The sequence below is a fragment of the Bombus pascuorum genome, chromosome 5, assembly GCF_905332965.1.
Source record: "Bombus pascuorum chromosome 5, iyBomPasc1.1, whole genome shotgun sequence".
In the NCBI taxonomy this organism is placed as follows: domain Eukaryota; kingdom Metazoa; phylum Arthropoda; class Insecta; order Hymenoptera; family Apidae; genus Bombus; species Bombus pascuorum.
In genome coordinates, this window is record NC_083492.1 from 17,042,746 (window position 1) to 17,061,173 (window position 18,428).

General features: G+C 32.2%; 2 protein-coding genes across 3 annotated transcripts; both read left to right on the forward strand.

Annotated features, from left to right (window-relative positions):
* Positions 1-2,660: 2,660 nt before the first annotated feature.
* On the forward strand, positions 2,661-12,539 carry LOC132906829 (prohormone-2-like). Its single transcript, XM_060959385.1, has 9 exons — positions 2,661-2,820; positions 4,526-4,643; positions 4,719-4,814; positions 4,900-5,032; positions 5,129-5,341; positions 8,302-8,403; positions 8,496-8,578; positions 8,659-8,906; positions 9,122-12,539. The coding sequence occupies exons 2-9, from the start codon at positions 4,529-4,531 to the stop codon at positions 9,206-9,208; spliced, it is 1,077 nt and encodes a 358-aa protein (XP_060815368.1). The 5' UTR covers positions 2,661-2,820; positions 4,526-4,528; the 3' UTR covers positions 9,209-12,539.
* Positions 12,540-16,069: 3,530 nt separating this feature from the next.
* On the forward strand, positions 16,070-18,185 carry LOC132907515 (mediator of RNA polymerase II transcription subunit 19). Of its 2 annotated transcripts, XM_060960684.1 has the most exons (5): positions 16,070-16,238; positions 16,372-16,602; positions 16,700-16,856; positions 16,941-17,040; positions 17,133-18,185. In XM_060960684.1, the coding sequence occupies exons 2-5, from the start codon at positions 16,416-16,418 to the stop codon at positions 17,415-17,417; spliced, it is 729 nt and encodes a 242-aa protein (XP_060816667.1). In that variant the 5' UTR covers positions 16,070-16,238; positions 16,372-16,415; the 3' UTR covers positions 17,418-18,185. The 2 variants fall into 2 exon arrangements, with proteins under 2 accessions (XP_060816667.1, XP_060816666.1); XM_060960683.1 differs by having other exon boundaries at positions 16,070-16,602.
* Positions 18,186-18,428: the final 243 nt, after the last annotated feature.

An 18,428-nucleotide genomic window follows, 5' to 3' on the forward strand; every position in this document is an offset into this window, starting at 1 on the left:
ACACAGAGTGAAACATCGATCTATTCCTTCGGGATACCCCCCTTCAAGCTGCTGGTTACAGTTTCCACCTCACAGGGTAGTATCAACAATCTGAAATACCTGTCCCATTATGGATTTACTGGATACTATTGTATCCAGTATCACACATTCATCTATCATGTAGTTGAAATTTATTATTTTATTAAAACTCTTTAAATTTCTTCAATCTCTAACAATTATTTTTATAGCAAATAATACGAAAAACATCCAAGTTCATTTCCTGATATTAAAAATAGTAAATTTCTGTTTTAATATTTTACAATTTTAATTCCTGTCTTAAGATGAAACAGAATAATCTCCTGTAAGTTGTAAGTCTCCACAAATACATATAACAATAGCTCAAAGCTTAATAAGTTAAGGATTTCAATAATTATTCGTATGAGAATTAAAATATAATGACAATGACTTAAAGCTCAATTTATTATTGCTAATAAAAGCAGGTAACAGATATAGTAGTAATTTATTACCTACAATTATTATCTACGAATAAATTATTTTGATCCTGATATTCGTACAACGTCCCTGAATACATCCATGTTCCCCTCCCACGAATCATTTCCTCGCGACGCGTATGCCCCCCCACTAAGTTTTCGAAGCGCGGGGATTCGTCGTTTCCAGAATCAACGGCTGACGTCAATGGGAACAAACCTTCGGATCGAGCACGTCGAATAGTATTATTTCACAGAACTCACCCCGTAATTACAATGATGGCATCGGGTCCTATCTTGTTTGAATGTATCTATCCTCCACGGAATACTCAAACTTCTGACAAATTTACGAAAATAAACCTTTCTCTTCGACTGCCAAATGCATAAATTGCGTCCCACAAATTCGTTCTGAAATTCAAAGAAAAAATATCTCCCTCGGCAATAGTTGGGGGTGTGGCATTAATTTTTCTCGATACTTCGGCAAAAATTAACGACGGTCGCGTGCTTCTATTCTTCCTGACCTTTCGTATTTTGTGTCCCTTTATAATGAAATACAATAAAAGAATATTTTATACTACTTTTTGAATATTGACTGAACAATACGATTAACATCCTTCTGAATAAAAAAGGAAAAATATTGAGATTAAAGTTATCTCCTTTTTCGTTAAGTAATAAATCTATTGATATCTATTAGAGATGGCTGTCTTCGAACATCTGTCATACACACCCCCGTAATTGTATCACCGCAAACGTTGTTAGTTGGCCAGAAATCCGACCAGGTGAGTTATACTTGTTTTTGTGCAACTACTTTAATTCGCGCAAGCGTGCAGTCGATTCTTTGGAAATAGGTCAATTACTGGGGTACATAGTGCGCTAGGATGCGTCGTATTTCAAGTTAAATACTTTGCTAAAGCGGTTGTTTCCGAGAATTTGCCGACTCTTTTTGGAGAGTTACAGCTAAGTACATAATTCCGTGCTGCTGCTCTCTTCTTTCTCCACTTGTTGTTGCTATCTGTTTTCTGAAACGATGGCAACAAACAAATTAAAAGAGAACAGATTAAAATGTTATGCACCCAACTTGAATGGATTTCCATTTTCTTCTAGAGTAAAGAATAATTTCTTTCTCCTCGTCGAACACGTCAAATTCTTGATTATTCATGAGAGAATTATATCTTGACAAGATGAAGAAAACATGACAGAATTCAAGAGCGCCTTGATCAAGGATATGACATGGTAAATATTTCTAAAATCTTCATCGATGATAAATACTTCGTCGCAAGAACATGCGAACGTCAGCATGACGCTGAGGAGAAGAAAAGAAAATTTCGCACTTCGGTTGATCTCTCTTCTCCTTCCCAACCTTCCCTCTTTTGCTCATACGCCATGGAAAATATGTGTGGGCGTTGGGCGCTCGTGGGCGTTATACGATGGCGTAGGCGTTTGGCCTGTTGCGGGGGCTGAAGAAAAGTGGCCGGGGACTGAATACGGAAAACGGTGCTACAATTCCTCCTGTACAGCCCACCACTCCACCGCTTGCGTTCGAGAGACAAAAGAAAGTACGGATTTGCGACGAGGACCAAGAAAAAACGACCCACGATATTGCTCGGAAAATATTCTTCCTTTGAAGATCGAATGAATTTCGGTCGCAACATTAACTTTGAGAGAACATGTTCTAATTAAGAAGGATTATCCCTCGTCCTGTTTTCCTCAATGAAAGTTAAATATCCCTGTGTAAAACTATCTTCACCTGTTTATGTACTGCTGTAAACAATGTAAAAAATTCTACTAAATCTTCCAATCATAAAAGTTCTCTAAATAAAACTTCCTTAAAATCTAGAAGACATTATACGATGCCGGTTTTATTAAGTAGAATTAGGCTTAATCGAAACAAAATGTCACCGAAAAATTACTAGAAGACTTCTCCTCTTTAAATGGTTAATTCGGAAGATAATACGCGGCCAAGATGTGACATAAGAGACGATTTCAAGGATAGCCTGAGGATCTGGTCGGGTCATCGCGTGGGCAGACGTATTTTGTGGCACAATGGGAGTGTGTACATGTTCCGCGTAGAATGTCCATATAACCGTGCGCGTGTGCACGTCATATCACTTCGTGGAGACGCGGTAGGGGTTGCTTTCAGGGTAGGGGTGCTCGCCCACCAAGGTGGGGGTGGTTGATCGACCGTACCCTCTGCCAGTTTTCTAGTCGTCCTGCTCAGCCTCGACGTTCATTCTACGTTGATCAGCCGAACTCACTAGTTCTCTGCATCTTTTGGAGAAACGCTCCCGTAAGAAGAAATCTTAGAAGACTGACCAGAGACCTAGAACGAAGATAATAGTCGACGTTAAGTAAGGTGAAGGAACCTATCTTTCAATTTCAATTCATCTGGCCCTTTCGAATACTAATATTTTTGCTTGAAATTCGAATTACGACAGTGATCATTCGATCGATTTAATTGGCCAACTTTCGTAAGATAAAGACTCGCTAAAATTGTACGGGTATAAATAGGAGGGTAAGAATAGAGATTGTTCGATCACGACGATTTCTTATCAGCGATATAACTATATTTCCTCAAACTTTAGTTCTAAAGATAGAAAATTAATCTGATTTAAAGTTTCATTACAATTTTGTTTCATACACGCGTACATTTAATAGCTTTAATTTGAAGATATCTTTAAATTATAATATGCTTGAAACGGGTCTATAATTTTTAATGTGTTGGATCGTTTGTTAAAGATTCATGAAAATTGTTAAAACATATTTTATCGAGGCAAGTAATATTAATACCATACATGCGTCTGGATTTGTCAATGAAAGCACAGTCAATGAAATGTATTTTTAATTGCGAGTTGCATAGACGCGTATACAAACGCGATAAATGACTATAGTATTTCTAGACGCAACAAGTGTGCGATTTCTGGGTCTACTATATCCGGTTTAACTTTATTTCCTGGCCAGATTTAATTGCTCAATGCTATCACTAGCATCGTATCACAAACTCTTTTTTGCATTTATTAAGCTTAGAGAATAATTATCATAGAATATATGATATTTTTTAAAATAAAGATAACAAAGATGAAATGGAAAAATAATACAAACGAGTGAATTTTTCGTGTAATATTTACATTACCTATGTATATATATATATATATATATATATATATGATTAAAACATTCTTCTGAACTTTGACATTTCAAACTAATGGAACGTCTATAACGAATAGTTAATTATGGGTTACGAGCTTCGAAGCTACCACTGCCTTTGATGAGATTTAGTTAATTGCATATCTAATTAGCGAAAACTCTCGCGTATCGACGTAAGCTGATTGCGTGTATGTTGAAAAGCATATGTAATTGAATTATCAGTGTTATTTGTTAAGATTATAGAGATTCCAGAATCTGTTTTAGAGTGAGATTCCAGTTCACTTCCCATGAAACATACTAATAAACGATAAACTACAATTAATTCTACTTCACGCAACTGATTCATGTTTGTTCTTCAGACTGCTGTCAAATTTAATTTATTTTTCGCTATTAAGAAATTTATTATTTTCTCAAAATTGCGAAAAATTAGATACTATTATTTGCAGTAGAATGTAATTTAAATTGTTACTTTAGCGGAAAAAATTGAATCATCGACTATTATTCAAGAGAAAGACTTATCATCTTTATGGATTTAAATCTTCACGAAATCGTACAAACATTTACTATTTCCTATCGAACTTCCGACATGTATGTCCGTTAATTTTTTACATGCAATGGAAATAGATTCCTGACATTTCGCATTATGTGACATTTACGCTTCTTTCATAGTGACCTGCTATCTTCATTTACCTTCGCTTATAAGGGGTGTAAACTTCGATCTGTACAAGAAGAGAACACTTTATAGCAACCATACTTCTTCTAACTGCACCCTTAATCAATTTCACATTTGATTAAAGGGTGAATAAACTTTTGCGCATAATCAATAAAGAAATCTTTACTTTCATCTTTTTAATAAATCTCACAAATTAGTTAACCAAAGTTTAGGTCAATAATGGACCAATCAATTTTTTCAGATCATGTGTGACTGGGTGTGGTTACTAACTCTATATTCCCTCTTCGTGGTAGCACAAGCTTTGCCAACGAATCTGGCAGATGATCCAAAGAAAACTGAACAAACGATGAGACCAAAACGTAAAGCATACTATGTTTTCTGTAATATACAACACGATTAATGATTTGTTCACTAATAAAACGTTTTGGTTTCAGTTAAACGGGCACAGGAGATGTTGATGTACGGCAACCAACAGAATCGTCAGCCGGAGAATAAACCAAGCTCGTCTTATTCGTCTGCCGTGGAAAAGAGTAAGTATAAGTAACGAGTGACCATTTTCAATTATTTTTAACACCTTGTAACTATTTTAATTTATAATTAATCTTTTAATCTAAGGAACTCTAGCTGCATCAGGATTAGGTGGATTGAAGGCAGCCCTTACTGAGAAAGAAAAACCATCTCATTCTAATGCACCTAACAACGCTCTCTACGACCGTGATTCCTTTTCTCCATTTGATAGAAACTACGAGTACGTATTCTCAATAAATTAAAATAGTTCATTTTTTAAATTTCACATCAAGGTGAGTATTAACTAATGTATAACTTGTTTTTGTTTCTGTTTCAGCGGATATGGAAAAATCCTGATGAACGAATTTGGATATGACATGCCTCAATGGGATGTTCCGTCGTACTCTCGTTACTACTTGAACGACGATCGTCGGAAGAGATCCGAGAAATCAACGGTCACCGGATCTACCACCATGAAACCGTCCACGACCACCTCCTTCCAGTCTCCAGCATCTACTCAACAATCTATGCAGGTGCAAGTAAAGAGAAGGTGAGTCAATCGTATTAATTTTTTGACTATTGTTATTAAACGAAAAGAAAAAGAAAATAAAGGAAAAAGCAGAAAATTATAAAAGGAATTTACTAAACAATTTAAATCTGATTCATCAATTGTTCGATCAATTGTCATACTATCTGCTTCCTTCAGTCAGCTTAGAATTTCGTCAAGTTGTGAATATCGTTTCACGAGACATTTATACCATATTGTTTCTATTGTCTGACGATTGCGTTCCACGCAGATGAGATTAGGATGTGTTAGGGCGAATTCACCTGTAGAACAAGCTGCCTTGGGCAGAGTAAATCGACTCGGTAACAAGTCTGTAATTCCCACCCCTGTGAGAACTCACCCTTCCCGACCTCTTGCTCGGAACATCCCTCTTTTTCTTCGACGTTTCTTCTGAATGGGGATGAGAGGGCTGGCGAGGGCGTTGCCCTCGGCAGAAACGGCGGTGGACTTGACGACCAAGCCGGTTCAATACGACTTCGAGAAGCTGTCGTTATCGAAGTTGATCTGCACAGCATATGGGATTGGTTTTCTCCTGCCTTGATTTACAATAATTTTTAGGTTATAACGAAAAACTATATATACACGTAAAATAATATAGAATAATTGTAAAATATAAACACGATATTTTCATTTCTATTTTGTACTTTTCTTCTCTTTAACAACAGACTATATATATATATATATTGTATATATTATTATATATATTGTATATATATGTGTATATATATACATTCGATAGTATAAGGAACCTCTAGATGTTCCGATTCAAATCAGAAGTCGATAGTTTCGTAACGAAGGCTATCGATGGTATTTATAGCGTTTACATAGAATCGTCATCGTTAAGTAAGTGACGTAGACGACGACGCTGTACGATACGTCATAGAATGATCAATTACTTTGAAGTTCCTTACGTCAAACTTTTATTTTTACTCTCAAACGTAGTTACAAGTGTGAATCGCCTGACCTGTAAATAAATGTCACAGGTCACTTTGTGCACATGTACGCTAATACATTTATGGACGAGCTAATTTCCATTACATAGAAAAAATGATTTAAAAGTAGGCAATTCTGTGGATTGAGCGTAATTCTAATATTTGATCATAAGTTGTTTTTCTACTTTTTAGTATAAAAGATGGCTTTTACGACCAATTGGCTTTTGGTAATAAGATCTTGTTATCGGGCTTAGTAATTCTATATCAATTTCCTCGGTTGTCAGGACATCAAAGGAAAAAGGAGGAATAATTTGCAAATATTGCGAAATACATAAAAGATATAACTTAGAAAAAACGAAGCTGGCACCCCGCTGGGGGCAGCCACCCACATGCTATATTTATTTTTATTTTATTTTTTTTTTCTTCACTAATAAGATATAACACTTTACCAAATGTCCATAAGGACAAATTGTAAAATAACCAAAATAAAATTAAAAAAAAAAAAAAATATTGCGAAATCAATGTGACAGAACGCAGCAATTTTCACTCTATTGGATATAGCACATTTTAAATATAGTACTTGAGTTACATTTCAGCAACAGAAAAAGATACAAAAATTCGATATTAAATATTAATTAATTTATACTCACATTAATAAGGGAAAAAATTTGTAAAGTATAAAGATTATATCGTTAGCGAATTTTATATATCTCTATGATATAATTGAATTAATTAAAATTTGCAATCGATACTCGAAGTAACGAACTTAATGGTTGCAAGAACTAATAACGTAGTATGTACATGTAGTACAAAAAAAAAGTTATCTTCGAAAAATGTTTTACATGTCCCACAAAGTGATCGCGTCAGCTGAAAAATTTTCCAATAAACTGCTCACGTTCACGAGAACGTGCGAATTCTCTCACAGCGATGTACGAACACGTATTATATGCACAGTTTGGCGCAGTCATCGAGACGTTCGATACTTGTGACGCAATAGGGTAGCTTTCCAAGGGTTGGGTCCACGAAAAGTTGAATGGAACCAGCCAGTAAAACTAGGTCAGACTTGACTATTACTTGACATATCGCTAGCCAATCAGCTGACGAGAATAGGCTCCTAGTTAGCGCTGACTCTATGAGGTGCAGTAATTCACGGAGTTTGTCCGGAACTTATATTCAACCAACTGAATTCAAACTAGATTCAACTTAACAATAGATACTATTGTTATCGGAAAGTCGAAAAATAGAAGTTCAGGTTTTGGATATGCAAAATATGGAACTTGGAATCATTAACTTTCGACCGGATGTCCACGAATCATTTTATTTCTTTCGTCCTTTTCCATAGAATTTTCCAATTAAAATTTCGAATTAATCAGTCGAAATCGATTATTTTTAACCTTATGGTTTGTTTGATCTGTATCTTTTTCTGTTCAATTTCCCGCCATGTTAAAAAGGTATTCACGATATATTTCAAACAGTTTCCCTGTTCTTCGTTTATCTTACATGAATGTATAATACCAAAGAAGTTAGTGGAAAAGCTGAATGAAACCACCTGACGATTCAAATCGTTTTGGCATTTGGCCAACCAATCAGCTGATGATATTAGCCGGTTTCGTCATATCGATCATCCACAACAGAGGATGTACCAAGCATGCTCGGCGGACCTGACCTAGGACAAATCCTATCAGCGCAAACGCGTGCGGTGCAATCTCCTCGTCGCGTCGTATTGGCGGCTCAGTATCGTCCTTTTGTTTGCCAGCTTTTTCCATTCAACGTACCTCGCGTACTGATGCTCAATGATACCGTGCACGCATGATTGCATTACATGCAATAAATGCGCTTTAAACTCAACCTCGATAGAAAATCGATATTGTTCAGAAATACGAACCTGGAATGACTGCCAGATTATCCGATATCAATGAGAACTCTATCCGAATATATATATGATTTTACATTTTTTATGAGATTAATTTTTTTTATTTAAATATGTTTCAAACACGAATGTTGGATTTTCAGCGTCCCGATTTATCAGGAACCACGATTTAAGAGAGAATTGGATATTGACCCGCAAGATGTTTTAACACTTCTCTCGCTCTGGGAAAATGAACGCCACAAGCGGTAATAATAATAATAATAATAATATATATATGCCACTAACTGTAAACAATATAAGCATCCTGGGTTTTAATTCAATTAAAATATCTTCATAGGAACTGGCATAAATATATGAACGATGAATATGAAAATGTAGACGATGAAGACAACCTTGTTGAAGAAGAAGATCCTCGAAACAGTAAGTCAAAAGTATTTTAAAATTGAATGTATTGATATTGTTTTGATATGTTTAACATTCTAAATTATAACTTTGCAAAGTCATTCCTTGGATGGATTCTTCGGCGTATCCCCCTCGACATTACAGCGTAGAGTCTTTATCACCGGCAGATATTGGAATCGTTCGTACTCATCCATCCAGTTATTACGATCAATACGAGAATCAGTACGGGCAACAATATGATGCGACTTCTCAATACAGCAATCCTCAGTTTGGTTTGGTTTATCCTCAACAGACTTACTATAATACCCCCGAGAAAAGGTTTATGGTCTCCAGGAAACGCTCGCAGGTAATACATCCGATGAACTCTAGAAACAATTCATTAATCTACAAATAAATGATCCTGAGAAATGTAAAGTATATTTATACTTGTAATAAAATTTCTAAAATTCTTCTATTTAGAATTATTCTATTCTTTCATTCTAATTTTTCTATTAGTTTAGTTTCTAATTATTCTAATTATTCTAATTCTTCTATTAGCATCGTATTTCATTCGTTTTACAGACGTACGATCCTTACTCCAGCGCGGCTCAGTTTCAAATAAATCCCCAATCACGGGGATATCCATACCAACACCATCTCATCTACTAAATCGATATCAACTCGACGAACAGCAACCAAATTAGCACGAAACTATCGAAAATGTATTTGAAGAAAGTGAAAGATCCTATCGATGTAACACGGAAAGAGGGTAACGAACTGATGTTTTCGGACTCATGTATACGCAAAGAGGAACCAGACAAAAATTTTGGACTTTCTTGGCGAATGTTCCCTCTCTGACGTCTTCTTCATTTGACTATTCTGACTTTGTTATGAACATAGCGGTATGTGCTTGAGAAAGACTACACTTATTTTAACATACACGGTGCTCAGAAAGACTATTCATAGTTTACAAGAGTCTGCTGAAGAGACAATAGTTCTTTTGATTAACTTCTTAATCGTGTGGTCATCAATCATCGAAACGAGTAACGAAGAAAAATTTGCGTAATATTTTTTCAACATCTTTCGAAATCCTTCAAAAGTATTAAGAGAAACCGATGGATATAGAAGCGTCTTTGATTTCAGTGTACTCTTGTATTTTTCCGCAGAAAGCGACGAAACTTTAAGGCGCGAGAAAAAGGCACAGCCCGCGCGATGACTGAAATCGTTAAAAACAATCGTAGTTACTCGAATCAAATTACCCTCGAACTTGGTTCATAACTTTTCTGACTGATTAAAACGAGAGAAAGACGACGAATAGTTTTTTCCATGAATTAGCTCGAAGATAGGCGTAGCACAAGATCTGATAGATAAACATAGTAGGTATGAGAAAATGATTAATGTGAAATGAAAAGATGAAACGATACTTCTAATTCGGTGACCTAGAAAAAGATAGATGATTTCTTAGCAAAATTTAGAGCGAAAGATGATGCTGAAAATATTTTATAACTTTCTCATTACGTTTCACATCTACGGATATGTATATCTTGTTATAAATATATATACATATACCTATAATATGTTGAGAAAAAATGAACAAAGTAAAAGTTCGATCAAGCTTCTTTATACCACTATTATATATTTCAACCCCTTAATTTACTTTGCAAAAGGCAAGGGATAAATGTTAAAGGTACACGAATACATGAAATATCGAAGCACGGTGTATATTGAGTACTGCAAATATCAATTTGAATCCAATGAAATTGTCGGTATTTAGAGTTATAACAACATATCTTCTACTGGATTCATACCTTATATTCAACGTGCCGACATGACCGATAATTCTCAAGCCCCCCTTACTTTAAACATGATCGTCAATTAATTTTTCTAACCGTGTACAAAATACATAATCGCAACATTTATCGTCAATGAAGTATCGATGAGTGTCAATGCATATTTCAATGATATTCACTTTTATGGCTAACTAGATAACTTTCGAAAATAAAAATTTCACAACTCGATTGTAATCCTCGATGATTATTCATTATTCCGGTTGTTTGATAAACATTATTGTTGAATGATACTAATAATTTCTATTACGAGTTGGCATTAATAGAAAGCAACTAATAACGTCGCATCACGTTAACAATGTCTTATCGTGAAAGTATTTGCAAATTCAACAAAAATTAAAAGAAAATAAAATTATGAGATTTATCGAGTACGTGAAATTTTTCATTCTCGTCCTCTGCTGCGACTGTAAACAGTAAAGCACCGTTATACCGATAATCCATCGTCTTACCATTGTCAGAAAAAATAAAAAAAGAAAAATACAGAAAGGTAAAAAAAAAAAGAAAAGAGAAAGAAAAAAGTATATAAATGTATCTATACAAACTACACCGAGTGACATTTAATGTTCTTGTCGATCGAACAAAACACGGCCTTCCATAGAGCAAACGTTCCGAGGAGACTGAGTAATTTTTCCTTTTCGTTCCTTGTTGTTTGATCAGTATATGCTTGAACCGCGTATATAATAATATAACATATGATATTGTAACGGTAGGAAAAAGGAAAATCCAGCGGATGACTGACCGATCAATTGGACGCGTGACGATCGGCACGAAGAAAATCTTTTGTGCTATATATTTTTGACGATCGTTTAGCATGTAATTAGAATTACGTAGACTAAGTAATACCAAGAGGAAATAATTCAGTATTTACTACTTATTAACATGTAATTAATGTTATAGAAAAGTATCGATTATATACTGTGTATGATAAAAAAGAATGTCAATCAATCGGGTTTGGGTTTGGGTTTCATTGATACGCCGTAATGTTTCGCAATCGAACAAGGTATTTACTTGAGAAATTTTAACATTTTAACGGATAATTGTTTGAAAACTATCTCCATATACTGTATTCTGTGGGTATTTTACAGCTACAACTTTTCTTCTCTTGTTGAAACAAATTTATTATCTCGAAACTCTATTAAACTGTAAAACATTGCAGTCGCGAGATTTTTCGTAATAAAAAAAAAGAGGAAATAAAATTAGAATTATTTACTTTGTAGTGTGACTGCTACCTTGACAAATTAAGAAAAAAGAAAAAGAAGGAAATTTCGTTTTATTTTTGGGATGCCTATACCAAATCGTGTAATGATACTATATTCTTACTACAAATTAATCTTCTGACATCATATCTTTTTACAATAAGAATAATGAACTGTTAAACGTCGACGATAGAATAGTATCGGTAGTATTATTACACTGAACATGGAACCATTCCTGAAGTGGCTTTTAAAGTCGACGGAATAAAAAGATAAAACGATTTAATATCGGCCAAAAAGCCTGTTCAATTATTACTGTGCGGTATCAAAATGATGATCATTCCTAAAATTTTTCTTGTATTTAAACTATTTTTAATGCATATTCAGATCTAACGCATAAGAAGAAGAAATAAAGAAGCGATATTTTAATGGCAAATTAAGAAAATTGTCGAGATCTACTCAACTTCTTGTTGTCAATCTTATAGAAATATATTCTAGCATCTTCAACTATAATATTAACGTTTAAAAAAACAAAAAATTATAAAAAATATTTTTGCTTCTAACAAATTTATTATAAAATTGGACATCGTGATCTATAGAAAGATGATAATGATAACGTTCGAGTAAATTGTAGCAGCGTGTATTTCGGAAACAGTCGCGAAATTTTATGTAAGATTTTTTCAACGTTAACGATATGCCACCGATTGCTGAAACTGTGTGTCAACTATGTTACTTTAGAATAGATATTATATACATATTATATCGTAAAACTTCATATCAATATTCAATTATATGTACCTACGTGTGCATTTTTAAATCAAAAAGTTATATCATTTGGCGTCGTAAGTATTTTTCAAACCCGTGGTGCTTTTGATTGAACAATAACGCATTATTGTAATTAAATTAAATCATAAAAAAATAACAAAAAAAAATAAATAAATAACTATATTCTACTTATAAGCGCATTCATCCTGGAATATTGCTTTATCTGCCTTTCTTTATTTAACCCATTCTTCCTCAATGTTTCACATACAACATTGAACTTTACCAAGTTATTAATTAACTAAATGATAAATATATTGGTTTTTAGCTAAATTAGTCTTAAATCTTGGTACATTATGCCTTCTTCACGGAAGCATAAAAAGATATATCACTTTTAAGGTGAATCTTTTAAATCTTGAGGTTGAAGGGCCGAATCTTTCTTTGAAGAGCTAAATCTTTATAAAACTATATTTTTAATATTCATATTTTACTTCAAATTCTCACTTGTCCAAATCTCATTTTACACATTCGCTTCTCGTTTTTTTAACTCATACATTCACAATAAATTGTAAAACTATCCAGGAAATATCCACATCATCGTGTGGTATTCTTCATATATTTCCCTTTATAATTATTGGAAATTACTAAGCTACTATTCTAAAAATTGTATAGATAAAAGAAATTTCTACTGTGTTTCGCAGCTCAAAAGAATTTGATCCTCAAAAAATAACCGACCAAAATATTTGATTTCTGGTAAGGTAATGAAGAATGATAAACTGTCAAAAATGTCCCAAACATAAATTGTGCTTAAGATTTGATTTCTTATATCTCTAATGACATCATACTAAGGATAGTTATTACTATGTATATACTTTAACGCTCTATTTTTACGTTACGTGTCCTTGCTAAATATTGTTATCATGATGTTCATCGTATACATTGTATGATTAGAAACATGTAAAAACAGATGCCTGACGAGTCGCACAGCGGTATAGCTGTGATATCACTGCGACATGACATGACATCGCAACAGTGTCTACTACACGATTACCATGGACATAGGAATATATGCCCATGACGAAATTATGTACTTAGAAACATACATATTTATTATCTACATACTTACCTGTGACATTGCAACGGTGTCGTGTCACTCGTGTGCATCGGGTCATGAACAGATCTACGATCGGGTCTATGTCTTTTGTTTTATTTGTGCTAATATTAACCTTTAAATTCTTTGGAGCATCGTCGAATAAATGTTATAATAAATGAGTAAACGACGTCGTATCGAAATAGTCGATCCTGCAAGTTCGCCAAAATCGATAAACGACAATGTTAGAAATAATTACTAGTTTGTACCATTCATCAGGTGCACATGGCAAGATAAGCGCTCTCTCAAATATAAAAATTCTTAACCACCAATTTTAATTAATAAAGAGTACGATTAGATGCATCTAATATTGATTTTATAAATGGTTTTATTTAGCATGCAGATGTCAATTGTAGAAGACATGATTAACTCGTTTGGATATTGCGATTCAGCATGGTGACACAGAACTTATTCGAATGCTTTGCATTAAGTCATTAACATTGAAGCAGAAACAACAGATGGTTAGTTAATCGTTAAACCGAATTGATATTTCATATTATAAAAAATATTGATTATAGATATAAATTTGCTAGACAATTACTTTACAAAAAAAACTATCCAGATATTTCTTATTCTATTTTTTCTAAAATTTACATTATGATTATGCATTGATAGATACACTACTAATCTAAATTAATAATCTAAAATTGGATAAAGAGAAATTACATATATATATATATATATATATATATATATGTATTATATATGTATATATTTCTATACAGGATTAACATCCCTTCATAAAGCTGCTTTTCTCAGATATAAAAATGCAACTGAAAAGTTATTTCACAATAATGCCGTAACATAATTTAGGTAGATGTCCTTTGCATTATGCTACTCTGTGAAAGGATATTAAAAATGCTTCCCTATTATTAAGAAATGGTGCACTTATAAATATTTATGTCTTTTATAAAAGTCCTTTGTATGCTAGTGTCATATGAAGATGAGTACAATGAGTAAATTAGGGATAAATGAGTACACTCGATTTAAAAGTATTCATAAAATTGATGGAATCAAATTTCTTTGCAGGGCTACTGTTTCATTCATGCCAAATCAAATCAAATTTCATTAGGTTTACTTCTTAAAGCTATTTTGTGTACATAGAAGGTATAAGATATAGAAATACTTGGTTTTCTATTTCGAAAAAGTGCAGATACAACAGATTTTATGGGTTTACACAAGTCGTTGTATATATCAGCTATGACAAAAAATTTGAAATTGATTACGTTAGTAACTGTGAAAATAAAATATTTATATAAAATTTTTAAATTACGTTTTAAATCTTGAGATTATACAGTTATCTTATTGAGAAATAAGCAAATCTAAATTGGACAAACAGAGCCGGTTATACACCAATGGATGTAACTTTAATGTATCGTAATATTAATAGTATACAATTAATACAAAATTTACTTTCAGAAACATTAAAAATACACAGGATACTAACCATCAATTTTATAAAGAATTTTATGAATGATTAAATTTATCTATAGATGATTATGTAAACATAACCTTACTACGGTTCACTTATATACAGCAGTAATTTAAATAAACTTATGTGAGTAAAATATGAAATAAATTTTGCACTACATAACATACATTACATAACATACATTTTTTATTTTTCACAATTATAGAAAAAGAAAAGATACCAATCAGAAACATACTGAAAAAATATATCGAAAGAAAATGTTTTACATGCATATACTCTTCAAATATTTCTTTAAGAATCAAAGTGACATGAATAAAAAGATATTATTTCTTTTAGTAAAAGATATACGAAAATGAAAAAAATAAGTGCAAATAAAACATATAAATTTATAATTTTTTTTTACTAAACTTTAATTATATAGTACTTTAATTTTGTCGAATTTCTTGATCATGTAATTTATATTAAGTTTCCCTTGCTTATAGTTTTTTATCTATATACATAAATACTCTGTATATGTCTTAATCTAGAAACAACTATATACAGAGTATAGGTTTTCGGGTGTATTATATCATGAAAATAAAAAATAAAAAATTTTTGAACAGAACAGAGCTTCGATAATAAATGAAGGTGTGAGAAATAGTTTATTAAGGTTAGCAAGGATACCTGGAGAAATGATGAATTTAGACAAATTAGCACACATAAGTTTATCTGTAATGTTTACATCAGTATATACATAATTAAGTATTGTAATAATATAAAACTTTGATTAACTTTCTCTTTGAAAACTAAAAATACGGATCTTCATTACAAATGATAATAATTCTGTTCTATACATACTGTATAAGAACATAAACTAGGAATAAAATAGACTTAACACCCAATTCATTTTTGTGTTGCATACTTCAGGGGTTTAGGACCATCATATCGTTCGAATGTAATTTTCGACGTTATCAATTCAATGTAGAGTAAAATCACATTTATAATCGAACATTGAAACGAAATTTTAATATGAAGTTCTAAATAATATATATGATAGAATTCTAAAACTTCTAATTTTTTGCATGATCGGTATTTCAGAACATGAGACATGGAGTCTTGTAGTTTCATATGATATCACGTCTATTCTGTCCTTAGTCAATGGTAAGAAACCAAATAAGTAATGAGACAAGATGCTAATAAAACTATCACTTAGCGTCTTATTTAGTTTATGGAAGAGTAGATTGCGGTGATAATTTAAACGTGCAATGTTATTACACGTATTTTGTACAATTGAGTTAAAGGAAATTAGAAGAACATTAAACATATTGTAGACTTAGTATGTGATTTGTAGTATGTGTCTATTGTACATTTTATGATAGTAATCAGTTGTTTGAATCTTTTAGTACACAGTGTAAACATATATCGGTTCACCAAAGCAAGTTTTAACTATCATTAATGCTCTCTACTAGGGCCTATTAATTATAGTGAAGCTGTCATGAAGTAAAATTAAAGGATGATGATGGGCGATCAGTTTCGTAGCAAAGTGGAGCAATACTCACCAAAGTCATCACCCAGGGGTGCACGATCCCCTGTTGTTTCACGTCAAGATTCAACAGGGACTCTTAAGACAACCATTTCCCTGGGTAAAAATCCTTCCATTGTACACAGTGGACCATTTTACTTGATGAAGGAACCCCCAGGTACATCAACATTTTGTTTCGATATGTTTTAAACAATTATAAATCATAACAATTATAATCGTAAACAAATATATAATTTGTTATTAAAATTTTCTAGGAGAAAGTGAACTCACTGGGGCAACAAATTTGATGACCTATTATGGGCTAGAACATTCTTATAGTAAATTTAGTGGGAAAAAACTAAAAGAACAACTTTCGTCATTTCTTCCAAATTTACCTGGAATTATAGATAGACCTGGTCATTTGGATAATAGGTACATCGATATAATTTTTTATGTATCATATTGGACAATATATTTCAGATACTCTATAATCATTATTATAACTTTGTATTTCAGTTCATTAAGATCTGTAATTGAAAAGCCTCCAATAGGAGGAAAAGATTTAATACCACTAACCAGTGTTCAGTTAGCTGGTTTTCGTTTACATCCTGGTCCTGTAAGTAAATGCAATTATATTATAACAAAAAAGTTAATTAAGTAATTAAAATATTCAAGTAACAAGCATAAAAAGCTTATATATCTTTGTAGCTACCGGAGCAATATCGTTATGTTAATCAAGCTCCACAAAGAAAACACAAAAATAAACATAAAAAACATAAACATAAACCAGGAGAAGTACCTAGTGGTCAAGAGGCAACAGCAACAGATATTGGCGGTTCAGATACCCATGAGAAAAAGCATAAAAAACAAAAACGACACGATGAAGAGAAAGAAGCTAGAAAAAAGCGTAAGAAAGAGAAAAAGAGAAAAAAACAAAAACACAGCCCTGAATATAGTGGTGGTCTAACACCATCTCAGCATTCCAACTCGTGATCTTCAATTTCACCTTTTCTGTTTATATCTAACATTTGATTTAACATCACAATTTTTGTAGAAACAATTAAATTTATCTTTCTCATTAAGAATAACATACGTGTATAGGTAATTATCATATAGAATATAAGTTATGAACATATTATTTTTGATCAAGGAATTTTTCGATTATTATGAAGTTACACATACTATAAAATCGATTTCCATTATTCGTGCTTTACAAAATATATCTGATTTGTGATAATAAAACTTTAGTCTTTCTTTTACCGTGTTTAAAGATGTAAAATTTTTTCCTTAGGAGATTGTATACTATTAGTATGTACCATAGAATCAATGATGTATTTATATTTACATATATAGGTACGAGACATACATGTTTCAACATATACTATTCGATTCATTGAGTCTATTAATTTTTCACAAGCAAAATTTAATTTCAGCAATAAAAAATTTTGATAAAAAATTGCAAATCCTTATAAATATTAATAAATTTAGTTTATTAATAAATTATAAGGTATAAACATGGACGAATTAGTAGTATGAAAATATTGGTGTATTACTGTTGATGTAAATATTATATATATATAATATATATAATATTATATAAAGAAGACAGTAGTAATGTTACTGTATTAAATATGTTTTTTATAATGATTCTTAAAATGCTATCAAGTTCAAAGGCAAAACTAAAATCATGCATTGTACTGAGAATTTAAGATATATGTAGCATTATGATACGAAATTAATAAAAAAATCATGAAATATAAAGATGTCTATTCTTTATCTTCTTTCCCTTATGAAATTTTTTGGAAAAATATTAGAATTATTTGTGAAACATCTTTCGCAAATTAGTTTTGCAAAATATCATATTGATAATTAAATATTATTTGCTACATAACAATACATAATTTTAAAGAATTTGTAAATATTACTACTATAGTCAACTAACAGTTTAAAATTCAACTCAGTAGCAACGCCATCTATTACAGAAGATTTTCGGTTGGTATAGCC

Coding starts and splice junctions, on each gene's coding strand:
- LOC132906829 (XM_060959385.1), top strand. CDS start 4,529: ATGTGTGACTGGGTGTGGTTACTAACTCTATATTCCCTCTTCGTGGTA. Junction 4,644..4,718: donor ACAAACGATGAGACCAAAAC/GTAAAGCATACT, acceptor TTTTGGTTTCAG/TTAAACGGGCACAGGAGATG. Junction 5,033..5,128: donor CCATTTGATAGAAACTACGA/GTACGTATTCTC, acceptor TTTCTGTTTCAG/CGGATATGGAAAAATCCTGA.
- LOC132907515 (XM_060960683.1), top strand. CDS start 16,416: ATGATGATGGGCGATCAGTTTCGTAGCAAAGTGGAGCAATACTCACCA. Junction 16,603..16,699: donor CTTGATGAAGGAACCCCCAG/GTACATCAACAT, acceptor AAAATTTTCTAG/GAGAAAGTGAACTCACTGGG. Junction 17,041..17,132: donor TTCGTTTACATCCTGGTCCT/GTAAGTAAATGC, acceptor ATATCTTTGTAG/CTACCGGAGCAATATCGTTA.